This window comes from Musca vetustissima, unplaced genomic scaffold (assembly GCF_032173495.1).
Source record: "Musca vetustissima isolate MV318-11 ecotype Yass unplaced genomic scaffold, APGP_CSIRO_Mvet_v1 utg34814, whole genome shotgun sequence".
NCBI classification, from domain to species: Eukaryota; Metazoa; Arthropoda; class Insecta; order Diptera; family Muscidae; genus Musca; species Musca vetustissima.
In genome coordinates, this window is record NW_026879866.1 from 104073 (window position 1) to 121938 (window position 17866).

Sequence of the window (17866 nt, forward strand, 5' to 3'; positions counted from 1 at the left end):
TTAAAGTCAATTCGATTGAAAAACGTGCCCAAAATACCGAATATTAAGGGTACCGTTATGTGGGGACTACCCTAAAAAGTGGACCAACTTCTATAATTTTTTGTAGAAAGATTTGCTATCCAATGAGAATCCACAATACCAAATTACAGTCAATTCGATCGAAAATCGAACCTAAAATTTCCAAAATATTGGTGGTACCGATATATGGAGGCTACCCCAAAAAGTGAGCCAATATTTATAAATTTTGGTAGAAAGGTTCTCAACACAATGAGAACCCAAAATACCAAATTACAGCCAAATCGGTTGAAAAATGTGTCTAAAATTCCCAAAATACCGGAGTATCGTTATATGTGGGCTATTCCCAAAAAAATATGGACCAACTTTTATAATTTTTGTTAGGAAGATTTGCTACCCAATGATATCTAGAAAATACCAAATTGCAGCCAATTCGCTTGATAACCCTAGACTAAAATTGTTCAACGAACGATGTGTTACAAAAGACTAAAATTTTCCATTTCGAAGCTCAATGGATTTTTTTATTTTGATATAAATAACTAATCTAAATTATCTCCATTACCTCATCTTCACCATCAAATTCCGTGCTAAATACATAAATATCACGGCGACGGGCAAATACAATTTCATTCAATTTCGGATGCGTGGCCAGGGAATGGACAACTCCTCCTGTTTTACCTACAAAAAATATAGAAACAAATCTCAAATAGATTTCAAATATGTTTCCACTTCTCTTTACTTACTTATTTCAATGTTCTGCAACACCTTACCCTCCAACAAATCCCATACAAATGCATCACCATTACTGCTACCCGATATGATGTGGGCATCATTGGACATTATACCACATTCGACTTGATAATCATCGGCCCTGTGGCCCTTATATTCCGATAATATACCACCCGATTCACAATCCAGCAGCCGAACAACACCGTCCTGGCAAGCAGCCACCAAACATTGTTCATCACGTGTCATACACAGGTATGTTATGGGCACACCCACTTTATCCACTGTCAATTCCCCAGCACGTATGTCATAGTGGCGTATACAACCATCCAGAGAGGAGGTAATTATTTTATTTTCATTGCTCAGCACCGCCGTAATACAATCCTTGGCTTCTCGCATCATTTGCACGGGCTCTAGGCGTCGGGTACGTATATCCCAGCAAAAGACAGCATTATCCCGACCACCCGATATGGCAATCGACGAATCTTCATTAAAGCTAACACATTTAATACCACCGGCATGACCACGTAATCGCCTTACCGGTGCCCCTGTGCTAACATCCCAATAGATGATACTTTTATCTAAGCTGGCCGATACGATATTACTACTCTCACAACTGGATCTGGCATCGGTGACTTCATCGGCATGACCACCATAGGTCTTGAGTAGCAGTCCGGTTTTGTGATTCCACAGTTTGATTTTTTTATCCGATCCACATGTCAGACAATAGCTGCCATCAACTGTGAATTAGGAGTAATCTATAATAAATCGCATCTTGGGTTTTGAGAGAAATTGCACAATTTTATTGAAAATTTCTTGTTCATATTTACCATTGTATCGAACTGCCCGAACCGCTCCTTGTTTACAGTCTATTGTTCGTATATATTTGAAATCTACAAATGTTGCCATTTTATTTATAATAATTTTTTAATTAATCGTGCCGCTAGATTCCGAAATCAATCAGAATGTTATTTGTTTACGAAGGAGCGTGTAAGAAATCAATACCAAGATGCATTTTTCCATTTTTCAAATGAGGTAGATGGATCAGCTGTTGTCTTGGGGAAATGTGCTGTCAAAATAAGACGAAGCAATGTCACTGATCAACCCCCCTTGCGGAATATATAAAAATATAATTTTAATATATTCTCTCCACTGATAGTCCATAAAGATATTCCTCTAAATCCATTAAAGTTTATTTAATTTTAAATATTTAAATAATTTTCAATGATTATCACATGATTTTGTTACTATATCACAGTGAATAGTTTATAACGCCATCATTGGTGTTTGAATAGCAAACAAATGAAAAAATATATTTTTTAATTCATGTATATTTTTTAAATTCACTAATTTGTATTTATTTAATTTCACTATATTTTTTTTAATTATTTAAATCCATCCATATTAAATTGTTATTTAATATCCATTAATTATTTAATTTTATTAATTTCCAATGTATTTGTACATGCTACATCTGTTATCATAACTCTGTGAATTGCATATAACGTCGTTACTACTATGTGGTCTGTCGCCATTGTAAAAATACATTCTACAAAATCTATTAAATTTAATTTATTATTAAATATTTTAATAGTTTTTAATGATTTTGTTATCATTTCATAGTGCATAGTTTGCAACGTCATCATTGGTCTTTGAATAGCAAACATATGCAAGCATTTTTGACTCTTGAGAAAAATATTGGTATATATTTTTTAATTCATTAATTTGTATTTAAATATTTTAATTCCTTTTTTAATTATTTAAATTTATTGCTGTTAAATCAATTTCTAATTTTAATTTATTTAATGTAATAAATTTCCAACCATATTTACATACAGCTGGTTAGTGTGGTTTTATATTTGTCAGGATCGGGATCGGTGTTGAGAGTTTCTCTCTCTCTCAGTGGTAAATTGTGAATTGTGTTGGAAAACATTACCACAGGTAGGAACAAAAAAGTGCGAAAAGGTACCTAAAATTCTACTTCAAATGATAATAAATCATAATTATCGAGAAATATTGGCCAATATTTATACCAGTTATTTGCATAAATAATATATGTTATAATTTAAGCGTAAATGTATTCACGAATAATAAAAAATCTAATTTTTGTTTTGGTACGTTTATGTCAATTCGTACTTTTTGTGAACAAAAAGTACGCTTGTTACAAAATTAAAAATAGCGCAACTCTAACTACTCTCTCAAGAGAGAGAAACTCTCAACACCGATCCCGATCCCGACAAATATAAAACCACACTTATCATTTCTCTGTGAAAGGGATATAACGCCGTTATTACTAGCATGTGGTTTGTCGCCGTTGTAAAAAAAGATACCAGCAGCCATGTACTTTGACATGGCTTTGTTTCTCTTTCTCTCAATTCGTTCTTGAGTTTCGGATGACGCGGTTGTCGTAGCGCTGTTATTTTGTTCGCTGACCAAAAACAACAACAACACCAACAAACAAAAATATAAAATCAGAATGTGAAACACCCTTTTCATAACATTTGGGCCATCTTTTTTTAATGTAAACAGTGTTGAAAATAAACGATTTTTTTCATGTGAATAATTGGCGAATAAGCACAATAAAAAGAAAAAAGTACAGTGATGTGATAAAAGCAATATACAAAAAATATTTTCAACGAGAGAGCAAGAAAAAATTATGAAATTTTTTCTGTATTGAAATAAAAAAAATTGCCGCTAAATTGTGTAAGCAAAGCAAAAACAAAAAAAAAAAACAGCTGAAAAATTATCTACCACATGAGAAAAATACATATGAGTGTGTGTGTATATATGGCGAATGCCAGCTGTTAATACACAAGAAAAGGAAACTTGAAAAACAAAAAGAAAAACGAAACAAAACAACAACACAAAAGTTGCCGCAACAAATAAGGCGAAAATACAAACACACGAGAAAAAAGAGAGTCATCTAAAACGGTGAGAGAGAAAGAGAACGCGCGTCATTTCATATGAAAGAGTGAAAACAAAACGCGACGGAAAAAACGTCATCTTGAAATCAATTGCGGAGGTTCGTTCGTCGTTCTTTATTCGAGGTGGAATAAAGCAGTTATTGTGAAAATAAGTGAAAAAAAACTAAAATATACTTAAAAAAAGAAAATTACAAAACAGATGATCACGAAGTGAGCGAGCAAGCAATAATGGTGGCAGAGAATTGGAAAATATTCAAAAAATAATAAATACTTTAATAAATGAGAATCAATGTGAAGAATACCACAATTTAGTGCAAGGCATCTTATTAAGAAAAAACACGTGGTTTTCTAATTAAAATTTTTTAATTTAAATAAGAATAAAAGAAAAACAGCGGATTAAAAAAACAAAAACGTTTGTGTTTTGGACCAAAAAATAAAATGTCTTCAAACGTTCCTATTAAAACGGAGGAAGTGATATTGGAAAATGTTGAATATCAAAGCACCGAAGAATTGGATGAAGAATTACAGTAAGTTGAATTAAAAAAAATAGTATTCTAAAAATGAAATGTTTTTTTTTGAATTGTAGCAACAGCAGTTTTGTATTTTGTTTTTATTTTTCCATTATTTATTTGTCGTCCCCCCCTCTTCTGTATTTTGGCTGATATTCTTCTTTTCTAACTAAAAAAAACCCATATGTTTTTTCCATTTCTAATCAATATCAACTGTTTTTGGGGCTGCTGCTTCTTCTTCGTTGGTTGTATCATACGTTTTTCTATATTTCGTTTTGTGCGGGGTTTCAACGAGACAAACAAGCAAGCAAGAAAAAACATATGGCCTCTGAACAAACAAGTGTGTTTGTGTGTGTGTCTGTCTATGTCAGCCAGCCAGCCTGTGTGTGTTGTTCTCTGTTGCTGCTGTCATGTTGTTGTTCATGAGAAACAAAAAAATAAGTATGGCGCAAAAATATTGGATGAATGCTTTTGTTTTTGCCGTTATTGTTTCATTTCCGTATTGTTCCTATGTGGACATTTAAAGACAACGACGCCGACCCGACCAGGCATTTCATTTAAATTAGAATACCATGAGAGTAAAAAAAAATCAAATTAATTAATTTGGTTTTTTTTGATGGTTGTTGTTGTTCAGATTTTTTTTTTTCAATTATCATCATAGTATTTTTGTAAAATCAGCTGTGTGGTGTAGTAGTGGGATTATGTGTGTGTGTTGTATTTCTTGCTTATCAAATTACTTTCTCTCTCATTCCATTCACATTTACAGCAGCAGCTAATCGGCTGACCGGCCCGGCCGACCCACCAACCGTATGTTTTTTTTTCAGATTTTATTTTGTATGATGTGCTGCTTGCTGGTGGTGTTTGTATTTAAAACACACGCTGTTGATTACTGTTCATTGAATCAGCTGTACCCGGCAAAAAGCAGCCAAGTCAACACAAGTAATCTTTGTATTCATTTCAAGTAGTAGCCTCGTCCCTCGTCATTGCACAATGCCATCCATCGTTTATTCGGATTTTTTTTTTTAAGAAACTTTATTTTTGGGTACTGGGATTTTCCAATAAGAGTTCTTATTTTCGATAGTATTCAAAGAAATTATTTCGCATTCTATGAGATCCGGCCAGCATCCTATCATTTTCATAAATGTTGCATATCGAAATCGCAAAATAGGGCTCTAGTTTTGTTTATTTTCCAGAAGTAGGTATTATTACCATTATTATGGTGATATATTTTTTTTCATTACCCGGTTATTTAATCCGAAAGTTCGGGTTCAGATTTTTTTTAAAATTTTTTTCCGGATGTTGGTATTTTTACCATAATTATGGGGATATATTTTTTGGTTATCCGGTTATTTAACCCACAATTTCGGGTACGGGTAACCGGTTCTACGGATCCGATTAATATAAAATGGGTATCATTATAAAGAAGATTATATCGCTAAGAAAAAAATGTCCTTGTTCTGTAGGGTTCTAAGGGTCCGCATCTTTTTATCCACAACAGATACAGCCCAACATTTTAGTGCGTTCAGATTTTTTTGAAAATTTTTTTCAGAGGTAGGTATTTTTACCCTAATTATGGAGATATATTGTGTTTTCTTGGGGGACGTACCCGATTACCCGGTTATTTGAACGAAATGTTCGGGTACGGTACATATCCATTGAGGGGTGTGACATGAAGGAGTCAATAAACCGGATTTTGGAGCCCTTTTTTTGAATCCTCCCGGATTATGGAAATATATTGTTTTCTTGGGTGACGTACTGGGTTATTTGAGTTGGAAGTTCGGGTACGAGCACCTGGTTATACCCGTTTCTACGAATCCGAATAATGGATATAATTTTAAAGCATATGGAAATACCTTTCCATTGAGTGGTTGCATGAAGAAGTCATCATAAAAATCTTTTGGGAGACACAGTCAATAAACGGGGTTTTGAAACCCCAAATCCTCCCCCAAAAATGGAGATATATTGTTTTCTTGGTGGGGTTATTTGACCCGGAAGTTCGGATACGGGTTCTCGGTCTCGGTTCTACGGATCCGTAGAACCCGGTCGCTAACAAACAATTTCCTTGTTTTCCTAGGGATCTAAGGGTCCCTATATTTTGATCCACAACAGATACCGCCACATATCGCACCATTTTAGAGCGATCAGATTTTATTAAATTGTTTTACTGAGGTAGGTATTTTTACCCTAATTATGGATATATGTATATAGTTTACTTGGCGTACGGGTACCCGGTTTCTACATATCCGATTCATAGCCATCATTTTAAAGCCTATGAAAATACCTTTCCATTGTGGTGTGACATAAAGGAAGAGTCATCCCAAAAACCGTTTGGAGATACACTCATTAAACCGGGTTTTGGAGGTCGTACCCGTTTATTTGATATCATTTTAAAGCTTATGAAAATGCCTTTCCATTGAAAACCCAGGTTTTATAAATCCCATTTTTGTGAACTCCCTAAAATTCAAGAACCCTACACAGAAACAAGGAAATTCTTTGGTTGGTAACTGTCCATAGGAGAGTGTCGAAGGCCGGTTTACCCGTTAAAAATGTGAGACATAAAAGAGAACTTGAAATTTAAGTGAATTTAAGACGTAGCCAAAATTTGCACCTGTCAATAGGCGAATGTCTTAAATCGCGGCCAAAAAAGGCAAATTTTTAAATAAAAAAATTTCGAATTTGGGGTTTTTTTTTTGGAACTTTGGAACACCTCATATATAGCAGGAAGTATACATTTCCCCCCGAAAAAAGTTGCTGTTGTTGTAATCAGAAAACAAAAGCTTACCTATTTTTTTCACATGCACATTTCAATGCACATTTTTTAATGAAAAAATATTTAAAATTGGGGCATTTTTGGAACGTTGGCACAACTCGCTAAGTTGTTTTTGTAATCAGGAAACAAAAGCCTAACGATGGAAAAAAATTCTAAAATTTTTCCATAGTTACTTTGGAACCTCATATAGTATAACAGGAGGAAGTATACATTTCCCCGAAAAAAGTTATTCTTGTTGTTGTAATTAGGAAAAAAGTCATGCATTTATATAAATATTAAAAAATATATATTATAAGTTTTGTCCTTTACTATAATTAGTTCCCCACCATCACCCTCTCTTGTATTTCCATATACCGCAAATCATATGTTTTCGACATTGGTGCTCAGCCCTTTGACGTTTTCATAAAAAACAACCTACTCGCGCGTTCTCTCTCAATTTAGATCTGCCGTTGTTTTGCATAGGCGGGAGAGTACGCTACAAATACCATTGTAGTTAATATGAGCATCAACGCCGTAGATTTTATCTCCTCCCACCGCCCACCACTTGTTCATAACAAACGCCGACAAAATGCAACGCCGTTCGCCGCCAGTAAAAGCCGCTGATAAATATGATGATCATGACAGAAGAGTACAACAACAAAAAACAAATCGCTGCAATCACTTCGTCAAATGCCAAACATTCAGACACACACACACACTCAAGTAATAAAAAATAAATAAATGCCTTGCAAAACGCAATTCGTTAATGAAAGAAACAAAAAAAAAAAAAAACGACCAAAAGAGAATAGCCGACCGGTTGACGCAAGTGACCTTTGCGTAGCTTTTCGCTCGAGCAGCACCACCACACAAATTAAAACATTTGATTTTATTCAACTTTGCGTCCATTTGTTTCAATTATATTCACGTTAGAGCAGCAACGATTCCAATGTGCAAGAACGGTATATTAAGGAAGGTTGATTACACTTGAAATCAGTTTTTTTTTTCAATAGAGAACGAAATTTATTTTGGAATCAAAACATAATCTAGGCGGTCATATGTTGTGTGTTTTTCGAATCCCACCAAAAAGAAAACCGACCCATGTTTGGTATCATCCACCCACCAACTGCATCTCCTTTACTATATGCACCGTTCGTTTGTTCCTTGGTTTGTTGTGTTCTTCTTCATCGGTGACTGTGTGGACGGACTTTCAAATGCAATTTTTTACTTTATTTCTGATGTTTGTGTTCCTATTTCTTATCACACACACACACACACAACACCACACATTCAATTCATCTACTATATCAACGAATTAAATATCAACGACATACCTCCGAACGTCCGACCGACCATATGATTTTAATAGCGTAAATTGTTTTTTTTTTTTGTTGTTTTGTCGATTCAATTTGATTTGTTTTTCTGCTGTATGGTGTGGTTGGTTGTGCGTGTTGGAATATATTAATACATAATATACAACAACAACAACAAAACAAAACTACATATTTACATATCACATTGGAAAAAATCAGCTGATTTTTGTATACACTGCTGACGGTTGACTGCTGCTGTTGTGTCATACACATGGTGGGGTTCCGTGGTGGTCATAATTGGGAAGGTTGTTTTTGTAATTTGGTATTTTTTTATTATAAAAAAACATGTGTGTAATGGCTTAAATATTATAAAGACCCACACACAGGTGAGAATTTGTAATAAATATTTTTTTAAGAATTAGCACAAGTGTGTTTTTTTACTTAATCACCTTTAAAAAAAAGTTGTAAAAAATATTTTTTTTTTCAAAAAATTTATAAAAAAAAATTGTTCCCAAAAAAATATTCAAAAAATAAAAATATTTTTTTTTTAATGCAAGGAATTAAAATAAAATAAAGACTAAATAATTTTATAAAAATGTTTTTGTTTTGTAAAAAAAATGTTTAATTTTTTTGTTCAACAAATTTATTTTTCAAAAAAATAAAATTTTTTTTTAAATGTTAAACAATTTTTAATACATATTTTTTAACAGTTAGCACATGTGTGAATTTTATATAAAAGCTATATCGAAATCTAAACCAATTTTATCGAAACTTGCCCATTCCACGGTGGCCGGTGCTATGTACCGGATTGACTCGGAGAAATCAACTTCCGACCAAAGGCTGTCAACCCAGCAAATACAACGTGTATTTTTTCAACCTGGGAGCATCATTACCCGGAATGTTTGCTCCGGATTCTTTTGGTCCGTGCCGGGATTGAGACAAACCCCGGACCATGGTTCTGCTCAGTTTGTCACAACAGCATCCATCACAGATCTATCTCGGTGAGATGCAACGGATGCAGAGAATGGGTACATTTCAGGAGTTGTTCCGGCCTTAGCCGGATACAGGAGTATAGCGAAAGGGACTACGTTGCTTCTTGCTACGCCAATACAGTCCCCAGCGAGTCGTCGTCATCACCGTGGTCCACGTCATCGTCTTTGGATTATGTGACTCCCACGCAATCTCCGCAGCAGCAACCTGCGCCGCTGCCGCTAACACCGCACATTGCTGTCGCAACACCTGATAACGAATCCTTTCTCCAATTCAGCTGCGATGGTCGCTGCGATCCAGGAAACGAAGCTGAACAACACCTGCAGTCTTCAGAATTGTGATGGATACAACGTGATTAGAAAGGATCGCACAAGAGGTGGAGGATTAGCATACCTTTTGCACCATTCTGTCCAGTACAGACCTATCTCGCAAGGTTCTCAAGTCGCTAGCCGGCAGCACAAGGGGAGCTGACAAGGAAACCTTGTTAACGACTTATAAAGCAATAGGCCGATCTGTGGTAAACTATGCGGCGCCAGTGTGGTCCGCTAACGTCAGTGCAACGCAGTGGAAAAGTTTTCAATCCTGCCAGAATGCCGCCCAGAGGATTGCAACAGGGCGTCTCCTCATAACTCCAATAGACCACTTACATGAAGAGACGAAGATCCTTCCTGTGCGTCAACACAACAAGATGTTGTCGATGCAATACCTGCTTGGGTGTTATAGGAGCAGCAATCCAAACCGCTACCTAATGGATAGGCACCCACCACCCAGGCATATCAGGAAGGATCTCCATGATCTGGAGAGAGAGGTCCAGAGGTACAAAAGGGAGCCTCTAGATCAACAGGCCTATCAAGCAGGATTGAATATTATTCACACAGACGCCGTTGAGGAAGCAGTTCAAGAATATCGCGTGAATACCATCCTCGGAGACCATCCGCCTTTGATAGCTGCAGAAGAGCAAACTAGAGTGGTCTTGGCACAACTGAGATCTGGATGGTGTAGCCGCCTCAATTCGTATTGGGCACGAATTGATGGAGAGGTCGACAATGTCTGAGCGGCATGTGGTAACGGACCACATGACACTCTATATCTGTTCAACTGCCCAGCCAAACCCACTCACCTAACGCCATCTTCTCTCTGGACTCAACCAATACAGGTCGCATCCTTTCTGAATTTGGAGTTACACAATACACGTCATTCTTGACTGAATTCAGTACACAGTGCCAAATTTCGTACAAATCGAAAGATATATAGGGACTTTGCTGCACCATTTACTAAAAATCGAACGAAAATATATATGGGAGCTATATCTAAATCTGAATCGATTTCCACCAAACTCAATACACATCATTCTAAAATGAATTCAGTACGCTGTGCCAAATTTCGTGCAAATCAAAAGATATATAGGGACTTTGGTACACCATTTAATCTAAATCTGGACCGATTTTCAGGAAACTTAATACACATAATTCTAGACCTAATTCTTTATGCTATGCCAAATTTCGTGCGGAAATCGGAAGAAAATGTATATGGGAGCTATATATGCAAATCTGAACCGATTTTTCCCAATTTCAATAGGGTTCGTCCATGAATTCGGATTATAAATGCGACCAGTACTTTGTTTACAATTTAACATAGACAGACGGACGGATGGACGGACATGCATAAATCGACTCAGAAAGTGATTATATGCATAGATTCTCAAAAGGAACCGTAGGTCTATCTCGTTTCCTTTTGCCTGTTACAAACACAGGCACCAAGACATAATACCCACCCTGTACCAGAGTGTGGTGAAGGGTATAAAAATTTAATGATTTTAAATGTTTAAAATGTTTAGACCCGGAAGTTCGGGCACGGGTATCCGGTTCTACGAATCCGATTAATAAAAAAATTGGTATCATTTTACCACTCTCAAACCGTTTGGGGAACACACAGCAAAAAAAAAAATTGGGTTTTGGATCCCGATTTTTTTTTTTTTTTTTTTTTGAAGATAAGCCTAATTTGGGTCCATTACAGTTCCTCACCAATCCTGACTCAAATCATAGACTACAATTTTGTTTATTCTTTTAATATTTTACTATTTTTTTAAATATTTCTTTTTTTATTAAACCCTTTTATTTATTTCAATATTTTATAGTTTTTAATATTTTAATTTTTTTAATATTTTAAATTTTTTAATATTTTAAATTTTTTAATATTTTAATTTTTTAAAATTTTAGTTTTTTTATATTTCTTTTTATTAAAATATTTTATAATGTTTTAATGTATTTTATTAATATATATTTTTTTTGTATTATTTTTTTTTACTAAACTAGTTTTAAGCCTTTTTTAAATTGTGGGGCTATACGCCTCCCTATTCTATATGCCTATTTTTCGTTAGAGTCGTTAATCCCCTCTTGATCCATTTCTCAATCATCAGATGTTTTTATTAGGCTCCAACTCTTCCGATACCACCACCAGGGCTTCTCTTTGTTTACCACTTAACAAAAGTTCTCTTTTATAATACTATAGTGTTTCATTTCAATTCCATTATGTTCCCCCCAACAATACACAACGTATGAATTCAGCCAGCTTTTAATGGCGGCGCCCGTGTGGATGCTATTAATTGCGTTTTAAATAAAAAAGGTGGCGCATGTGGTTTGGTTCGTTGCAAACTTGTGTGCAAACTTGAAACGTCGTGGATAGGTATCGTGGTGTGTGTGAGTGTTGTGGCATGGTCGTTTGGTCGGTCGCTGGTCTATCGTAGTCGTCTGCTGGCGGTGCTGTACTGTATGTAGTATTTTTTTTTAAACTATTCTCATTTCCGTTTCCCCACAATGAGAGAGATTTTTTAATGAGAGAAAGATAGAAGACAGTTTTGTTGTTGTTGTTATTGACTGTGGCTTTGGCGTATATTAAAATGCGGCGAATTCATGTAGCATGCCCCACTAAAAATAAAATAAAGGAGACTAATTTATGAATTAAGAGGGGGTGTGTGGGGGGAGAGAGGGTGTACCACCATTACGGCCGTTTTATCTACCTACAACAGGCCCGGGCACAGAGTAAACAATTTGCATTCTCACACATTTGTCGATGTGTGTGTCAATGTTGGCCACCTATGTGGTTGAATGTTTGTAAGAGCAAGCGTGATCGAGTCTGCCTGATGCTATTCTGCAATAACAACAACAATTATAAGAAAAATAAAAAAATGAAAATAAAATAAAAAATAAAATTAAAAATAAAAATAAAAAAAATAAAATAAAAAAATATTTTCCATATTTTTTGCTTGTAAACCCACCCACCCCCAAAACATTCATGCCAAATTTGTTTACATTTATTGTTGCTGTTATTTGTATGCTCTTTCCCAACGTATGAAAACTGTTTTCCAATTAGAACAACTCATTTCAACGAACAGCTGAGGCTTTATTCATAGGTGCCCAAAATTGAAATGCGTTAGTATGTGTGAGAGAAAACAGAACAGTACTAAACAAAATTGTGTGTACATTTTTGTGGTCGGAAAAAATTATCGACGAAATTAATTTTTGTTATTATATAGATTAAAAGCATTATTATAAATGTTTTTATATGAATTACAAATTGTATATGTTACAAAAATCAAATAAAGTTTATAAAGTAGCATATACTGAGATAATAGTCATATTATGAAATATTTAATTCTTGAAATAATTAAATATTTGATAATGTGATGTTTTGTTGTTTTTAAAAGTTTTAAAACATACAAAACATTGCGCCTTCCCAAACGCATTTTGAATAATAAAATAAAAATATACTGAAATACTTTTATCCCTAAGTGTGATTTCGTTGATTTTCTAGTTGTGTGGACACGACGTCGTGCGCGCACCCCAGCATGTGTTCATTCGTTGGCTGTCAAACAACGACTGAATGAAAGAGCATAACAATGCGTGTGAGTAGGCAGCTACTTTAAAGTATACTGATGGGCACCTATGCTTTATTGACACATCAACCGAATGTGCCTTAATGAGAAATAACAGAAACCGAAGAGACCCCACAAATCTGTGTCACACTACACCACACCTATTTATGTGTGTGTGTGTGTACGTGTGTATACGTTCGTGCGTGTGCATGCATTCATGTAACGCCGTTGTAGAATTTTTGCAAAAGAAATTTAAAACTACACGACGATGAAATCTTGCAAACCAAAACAGAAACACCCCCCCCCCCACACACACACACACACACACACAAATACCATTCGTCAGCCGCCATCGTCTGTCAAAGAGAGCAAACGTGCAGGGGTTTGCTGCCTAATCAATATGTCGTTGTGCAGCCAATGTTAAATGAATGGCTAGGCCATCATTTTGTTGTCGTTGTTTCTTTATTCCACTGTGCCAAATTACAGTGTAATGCACTCAAAGTGGAGCTTAGTGTCTGTGTCGACGCACATATATGGATAGGGGGAGAGACTGGTAAAGGCGGGTGGTTGGTTGGTGGCGGTGATGGCGAAAATGACTAGTTTTGTAAAAAGAAAAAAAAAAAAATATTTGTGTTTTGTTTTTAGCCGGGTGGCTGGCTGATTGTCTGACTGAATGCCTGGCTAACTGGTTGTTGCGGATTGTTTTTTTTTTGTTCTTTTTTTGTGGCTTGAAGTTTTTAGTTTGCTGTTTGCCTGGTTGCTGCTGTACACCAATATCCACATGATGTATGCAATGCCAATGAATGTTGTTTTGTTGTTGGCTGTATTTTATTTTACATACATATATACAGTGGTGGTCACAGAATTAAAACATTTACTGTGGTAAACATTTTTTGATCAGCCCTCGATTCGTTTGAAGTATTTTTGAAAATTTTTTAATTCAGAACACTTCGATATACTGCACTTAAGAGATTTAGTGTGAAAATAGAAAATTATTGCATGAATTTTTTCCATAAATAACGGTTTTTATGAAAATACATCGACTTTGAAGTGGCCATATAATTAAAACATTGTGTGGGATTTTTTACTTTACTGCATTTTTTGAAAATATTTTTAGAAAAGCTCTTTAATTTAGTTAAATTATGTAAACTAAGCACCGGTAAAATCATTTACAGATAACATTTTTTGAAAAAATCTGTAAAATCTATCAAAATTGCCAAAAATTTGTACAGTACACCTTACATTCAGATATTCACCCTTATTATAGAAAATATAGGTCCGAATGCACCAGACATTGCTAGAATTAGTAGAAAACAATAAATAATTCTCAAAATAAATAAATATTAGAAATAAAAACTCAAAAAAAATGGTAATTAACCTAAAAGAACGATTCAATTTCAATAGCCTTTACTGAAGAAGGCCGGAATATTTTTGCGGTATGTGAGAAAAAATCGATTGATATTGGCATTTATTATATCAAATCGAGTGTTCGAGTAGTACAGAATATATTTTATCAAAAAATATAGCTGTCAGAACAGAACGAACAGAGATCAACGCCTAGGTTGACGAGTAAAAGTTTCTGGCACACAGCAGCATGTTTGATGGTCAACTCATGACACTTAAAATCTATTGAACATGACAATATTTTTCCAAAATAATATTTTTTGAATCGAATAACTTCCGCTTAATCTATTTTAGTATCAAGGAAGTAAAAATTTTACAGTTTGACAAATATTTGAAGTCTTGTGTTGAACATCAAAAATGCTGCTGTGTGCCAGAAACTTTTACTCGTCAACCTAGGCGTTGATCTCTGTTCGTTCTGTTCTGACAGATATATTTTTTGATAAAATATATTCTGTACTACTCGAACAGTCGATTTGATATAATAAATACCAATATCAATCGATTTTTTCTCACATACTGCAAAAATATGCCGGCCTTCTTCAGTAAAGGCTATTGAAATTGAATCGTTCCTTTAGGTTAATTCCCATTTTTTGAGTTTTTATTTCAAAATTTTATTTATTTTGAGAAATATTTATTGTTTTCTACTAATTCTAGCAATTTCTGGTGCATTCGGTCCTTTATTTTCTATAATAAGGGGGATTATCTGAATGTAAGGTGTACTGTACAAATTTTTTGGCAATTTTTATAGATTTTACAGATTCTTTCAAAAGATTTTATCTGTAAATGATTTTATCGGTGTTTAGTTTACATAATTTAACTAAATTAAAGAGCTTTTCTAAAAATATTTTCAAAAAATGCAGTAAAGTAAAAAATCCCACACAATGTTTTAATTATATGGCCACTTCAAAATTGATGTATTTTCATATAAACCGTTATTTATGGAAAAATTTCATGCAATAATTTTCTATTTTCACACTAAATCTCTTAAGAGCAGTATTTCGAAGTGTTCTGAATTAAAAAAATTTCAAAAATACTTCAAACGAATCGAGAGCTGATCAAAACATGTTTACCACAGTAAATGTTTTAATTCTGTGACCACCACTGTATGTTTGGAATTTCTTTGTTTACACAACGATGTAAACTTCTTGACCAACAAAAAATATTCTTTGTTTTTTTCTCAATGAAGCAAAAAGTCTGGTATTACCGCGTTTAAAAAAAATGTTTAGGAAAGTTTCAAGGATTTTTTTTTTTTGTAATGGAAAATTTGTCATGTAAAAGAATTTTCATGTTATCAATTAAAAAAATATGCTTATTATTTCCAAACACTTGATCAATCAAAAAATATGCTTGAAAAACAAAAAAAAAATAAAATTTTAAAATCTCCCAAAAAATTAATGAGTGACAGATTTAACGATTCATCAACGCCCAGACGAAACGGCTGAAACTAGAATCTTGAAATTTTGGGTGGGAAAATTTGGGTCACTCTTGGTCGATATAAGGAGCTGGCTTTGGAAACGTGTACTCGTGTGGACGAAAAGTACTATATTTGGTGCAAATTTATTTTGGAGGTACAAATCGGGCTGGAATCCTGAAATTTTAAATTAAAATTACCGTCGGAGTGTAGAAATGGGATATGTACGTAGTTTTGGAAATTTTTTACTGATAGGTACTAAAAGTACTAAATCGTACTATAATTGGTACCATTTGGATTTGGATGAACCGATAGAGCTGCAACAATGAAATTTGGAATCAGGATCATTGTAGGGTCAGGATTCAGTTTAAGAAAATAATATTTATGGGTACTAAATGGTACTAAATTTGGTACAATTTAAATTTTAGGCGAACCAATAGAGCTAAAATCATGAAATTTGGAGTCAGAATCACTGTTGAGGTGTTAGATTGAGATATGTAGGAAGTTTTAGAAATTTGTACTAATGTGTACTAAATTTCGTACAATTTTAGTTGTGGGTGAACCGAAACAGTTGAAATCCTGACATTTTAATTTAGGAACACTGTGCGGTGTAAGCTTGGGGTATGTAGGAAGTTTTGGAAACTGGTACTACTGTGTACTAAATTTGGTACAATTTGAATTGTGGGTGAACCGATAGAGTTGGAAACCTGAAACTTGGATTTAAATCAATCTGTTTTGGAAATCCGTACTACTGTGTACTAAATTTGGTACAATTTGAAAGTTGGAATCCTAAAACTTGGATTTAGGATGACTGGGGGTGTAGGATTGGGGTATGTACGAAGTTTTGGAAATTCGTACTACTGTGCATTATATTTGGTACAATTTGAGTTGTGGGTGAGCCGATAGAATTGTAATCCTGAAACATGGATTTAGGATCACTGTTGGGGTGATGGTTTGGGTTGTGTAGGAAGATTTGGAACTTGGATTAGGATCACTGGTACTACTGTGTACTAAATTTGGTACAATTAGAATTGTTGGTAAACAGATATAATTGGAATCCTGAAATTTGGAGTTAGGATTACTGTGGGGGTGTAGAATTGGGGTATGTGGGAAGTTTTGGAACTTGGATTAGGATCACTGGTACTACTGTGTACTAAATTTGCTACAATTTGAATTGTTGGTAAACATATAGAATTGGAATCCTGGAACTTGGAGTTAGGATCACTGTGGAGAAATTTGGAAATTCGTACTACTGTGTATTCAATTTGGTACAGATTGAATTGTAGGCGAACCGATAGAATTGGAATCCTGAAACTTCGATTTAGGATCAGTGGAGGTGTAGGTTTGGGTTAAATAGGAAGTTATGGAAATTCGTACGATTGTGTACTAAATTTGGTTGGACCATAAATTTGGTTGAAATTGCGGGTGACTTGGAATCCTGAAATTTGAATTTGGAATCATTGTGAGGGTGTATGGTCGATCGGGGTATGCAGGAAGTTTGGTTGAATTGTTGAGGTAGGTACTCTTGGAAATAATGTGTGCTAAATTTGATACAATTTGAATTTGGGTGAACCTGTGGAGCTCGAATCATGAAATTCGGTACTAAATGGTACTCAAATTTAATTTATGGTCGATATTAATGTGTGGATAGCTTAGTTTTTTTTTGGCATATGCACTTTTCTGTGAAAATAAAATAATATAATTGTATTTGTAATAATTGTAAAAATTAGTTGGAATCCTAAATGGGTCTCTCTAAAAATATTTTAACATCTTCAACCAATATCCTTTTAAAAATCCACAACATAATTAAAAAAAAGAAAAAATATTAATTGTTTCTTTCAAAAATTATCCATATTCGTCCGAATATCCATTCGGCGGAAGTAAGCAATGTTTTATTTATTTACCTCTAAATTGTTTCCTTAAAAAATTAGTTGTTGCCTTATTTTAGGTCTTG

General features: G+C 34.4%; 2 protein-coding genes across 2 annotated transcripts in view; one reads left to right on the plus strand and one right to left on the minus strand.

The window, feature by feature from the left end:
* Nucleotides 1-559: 559 nt before the first annotated feature.
* LOC133325023 (WD repeat domain-containing protein 83) lies at nucleotides 560-1756 on the minus strand. The gene is made up of 3 exons (XM_061533850.1): nucleotides 1747-1756; nucleotides 759-1481; nucleotides 560-693 (listed from the first exon to the last, which is right to left on the minus strand). The coding sequence occupies exons 1-3, from the start codon at nucleotides 1754-1756 to the stop codon at nucleotides 560-562; spliced, it is 867 nt and encodes a 288-aa protein (XP_061389834.1).
* A 2328-nt stretch (nucleotides 1757-4084) lies between these two features.
* The window catches only part of LOC133325011 (uncharacterized), a 34924-nt gene continuing 21142 nt past the window's right edge, over nucleotides 4085-17866 (plus strand). Inside the window, 1 exon segment of the mRNA XM_061533837.1 lies at nucleotides 4085-4192. Coding sequence (XP_061389821.1) covers nucleotides 4104-4192 — 89 coding nt within the window. The 5' untranslated portion in view covers nucleotides 4085-4103.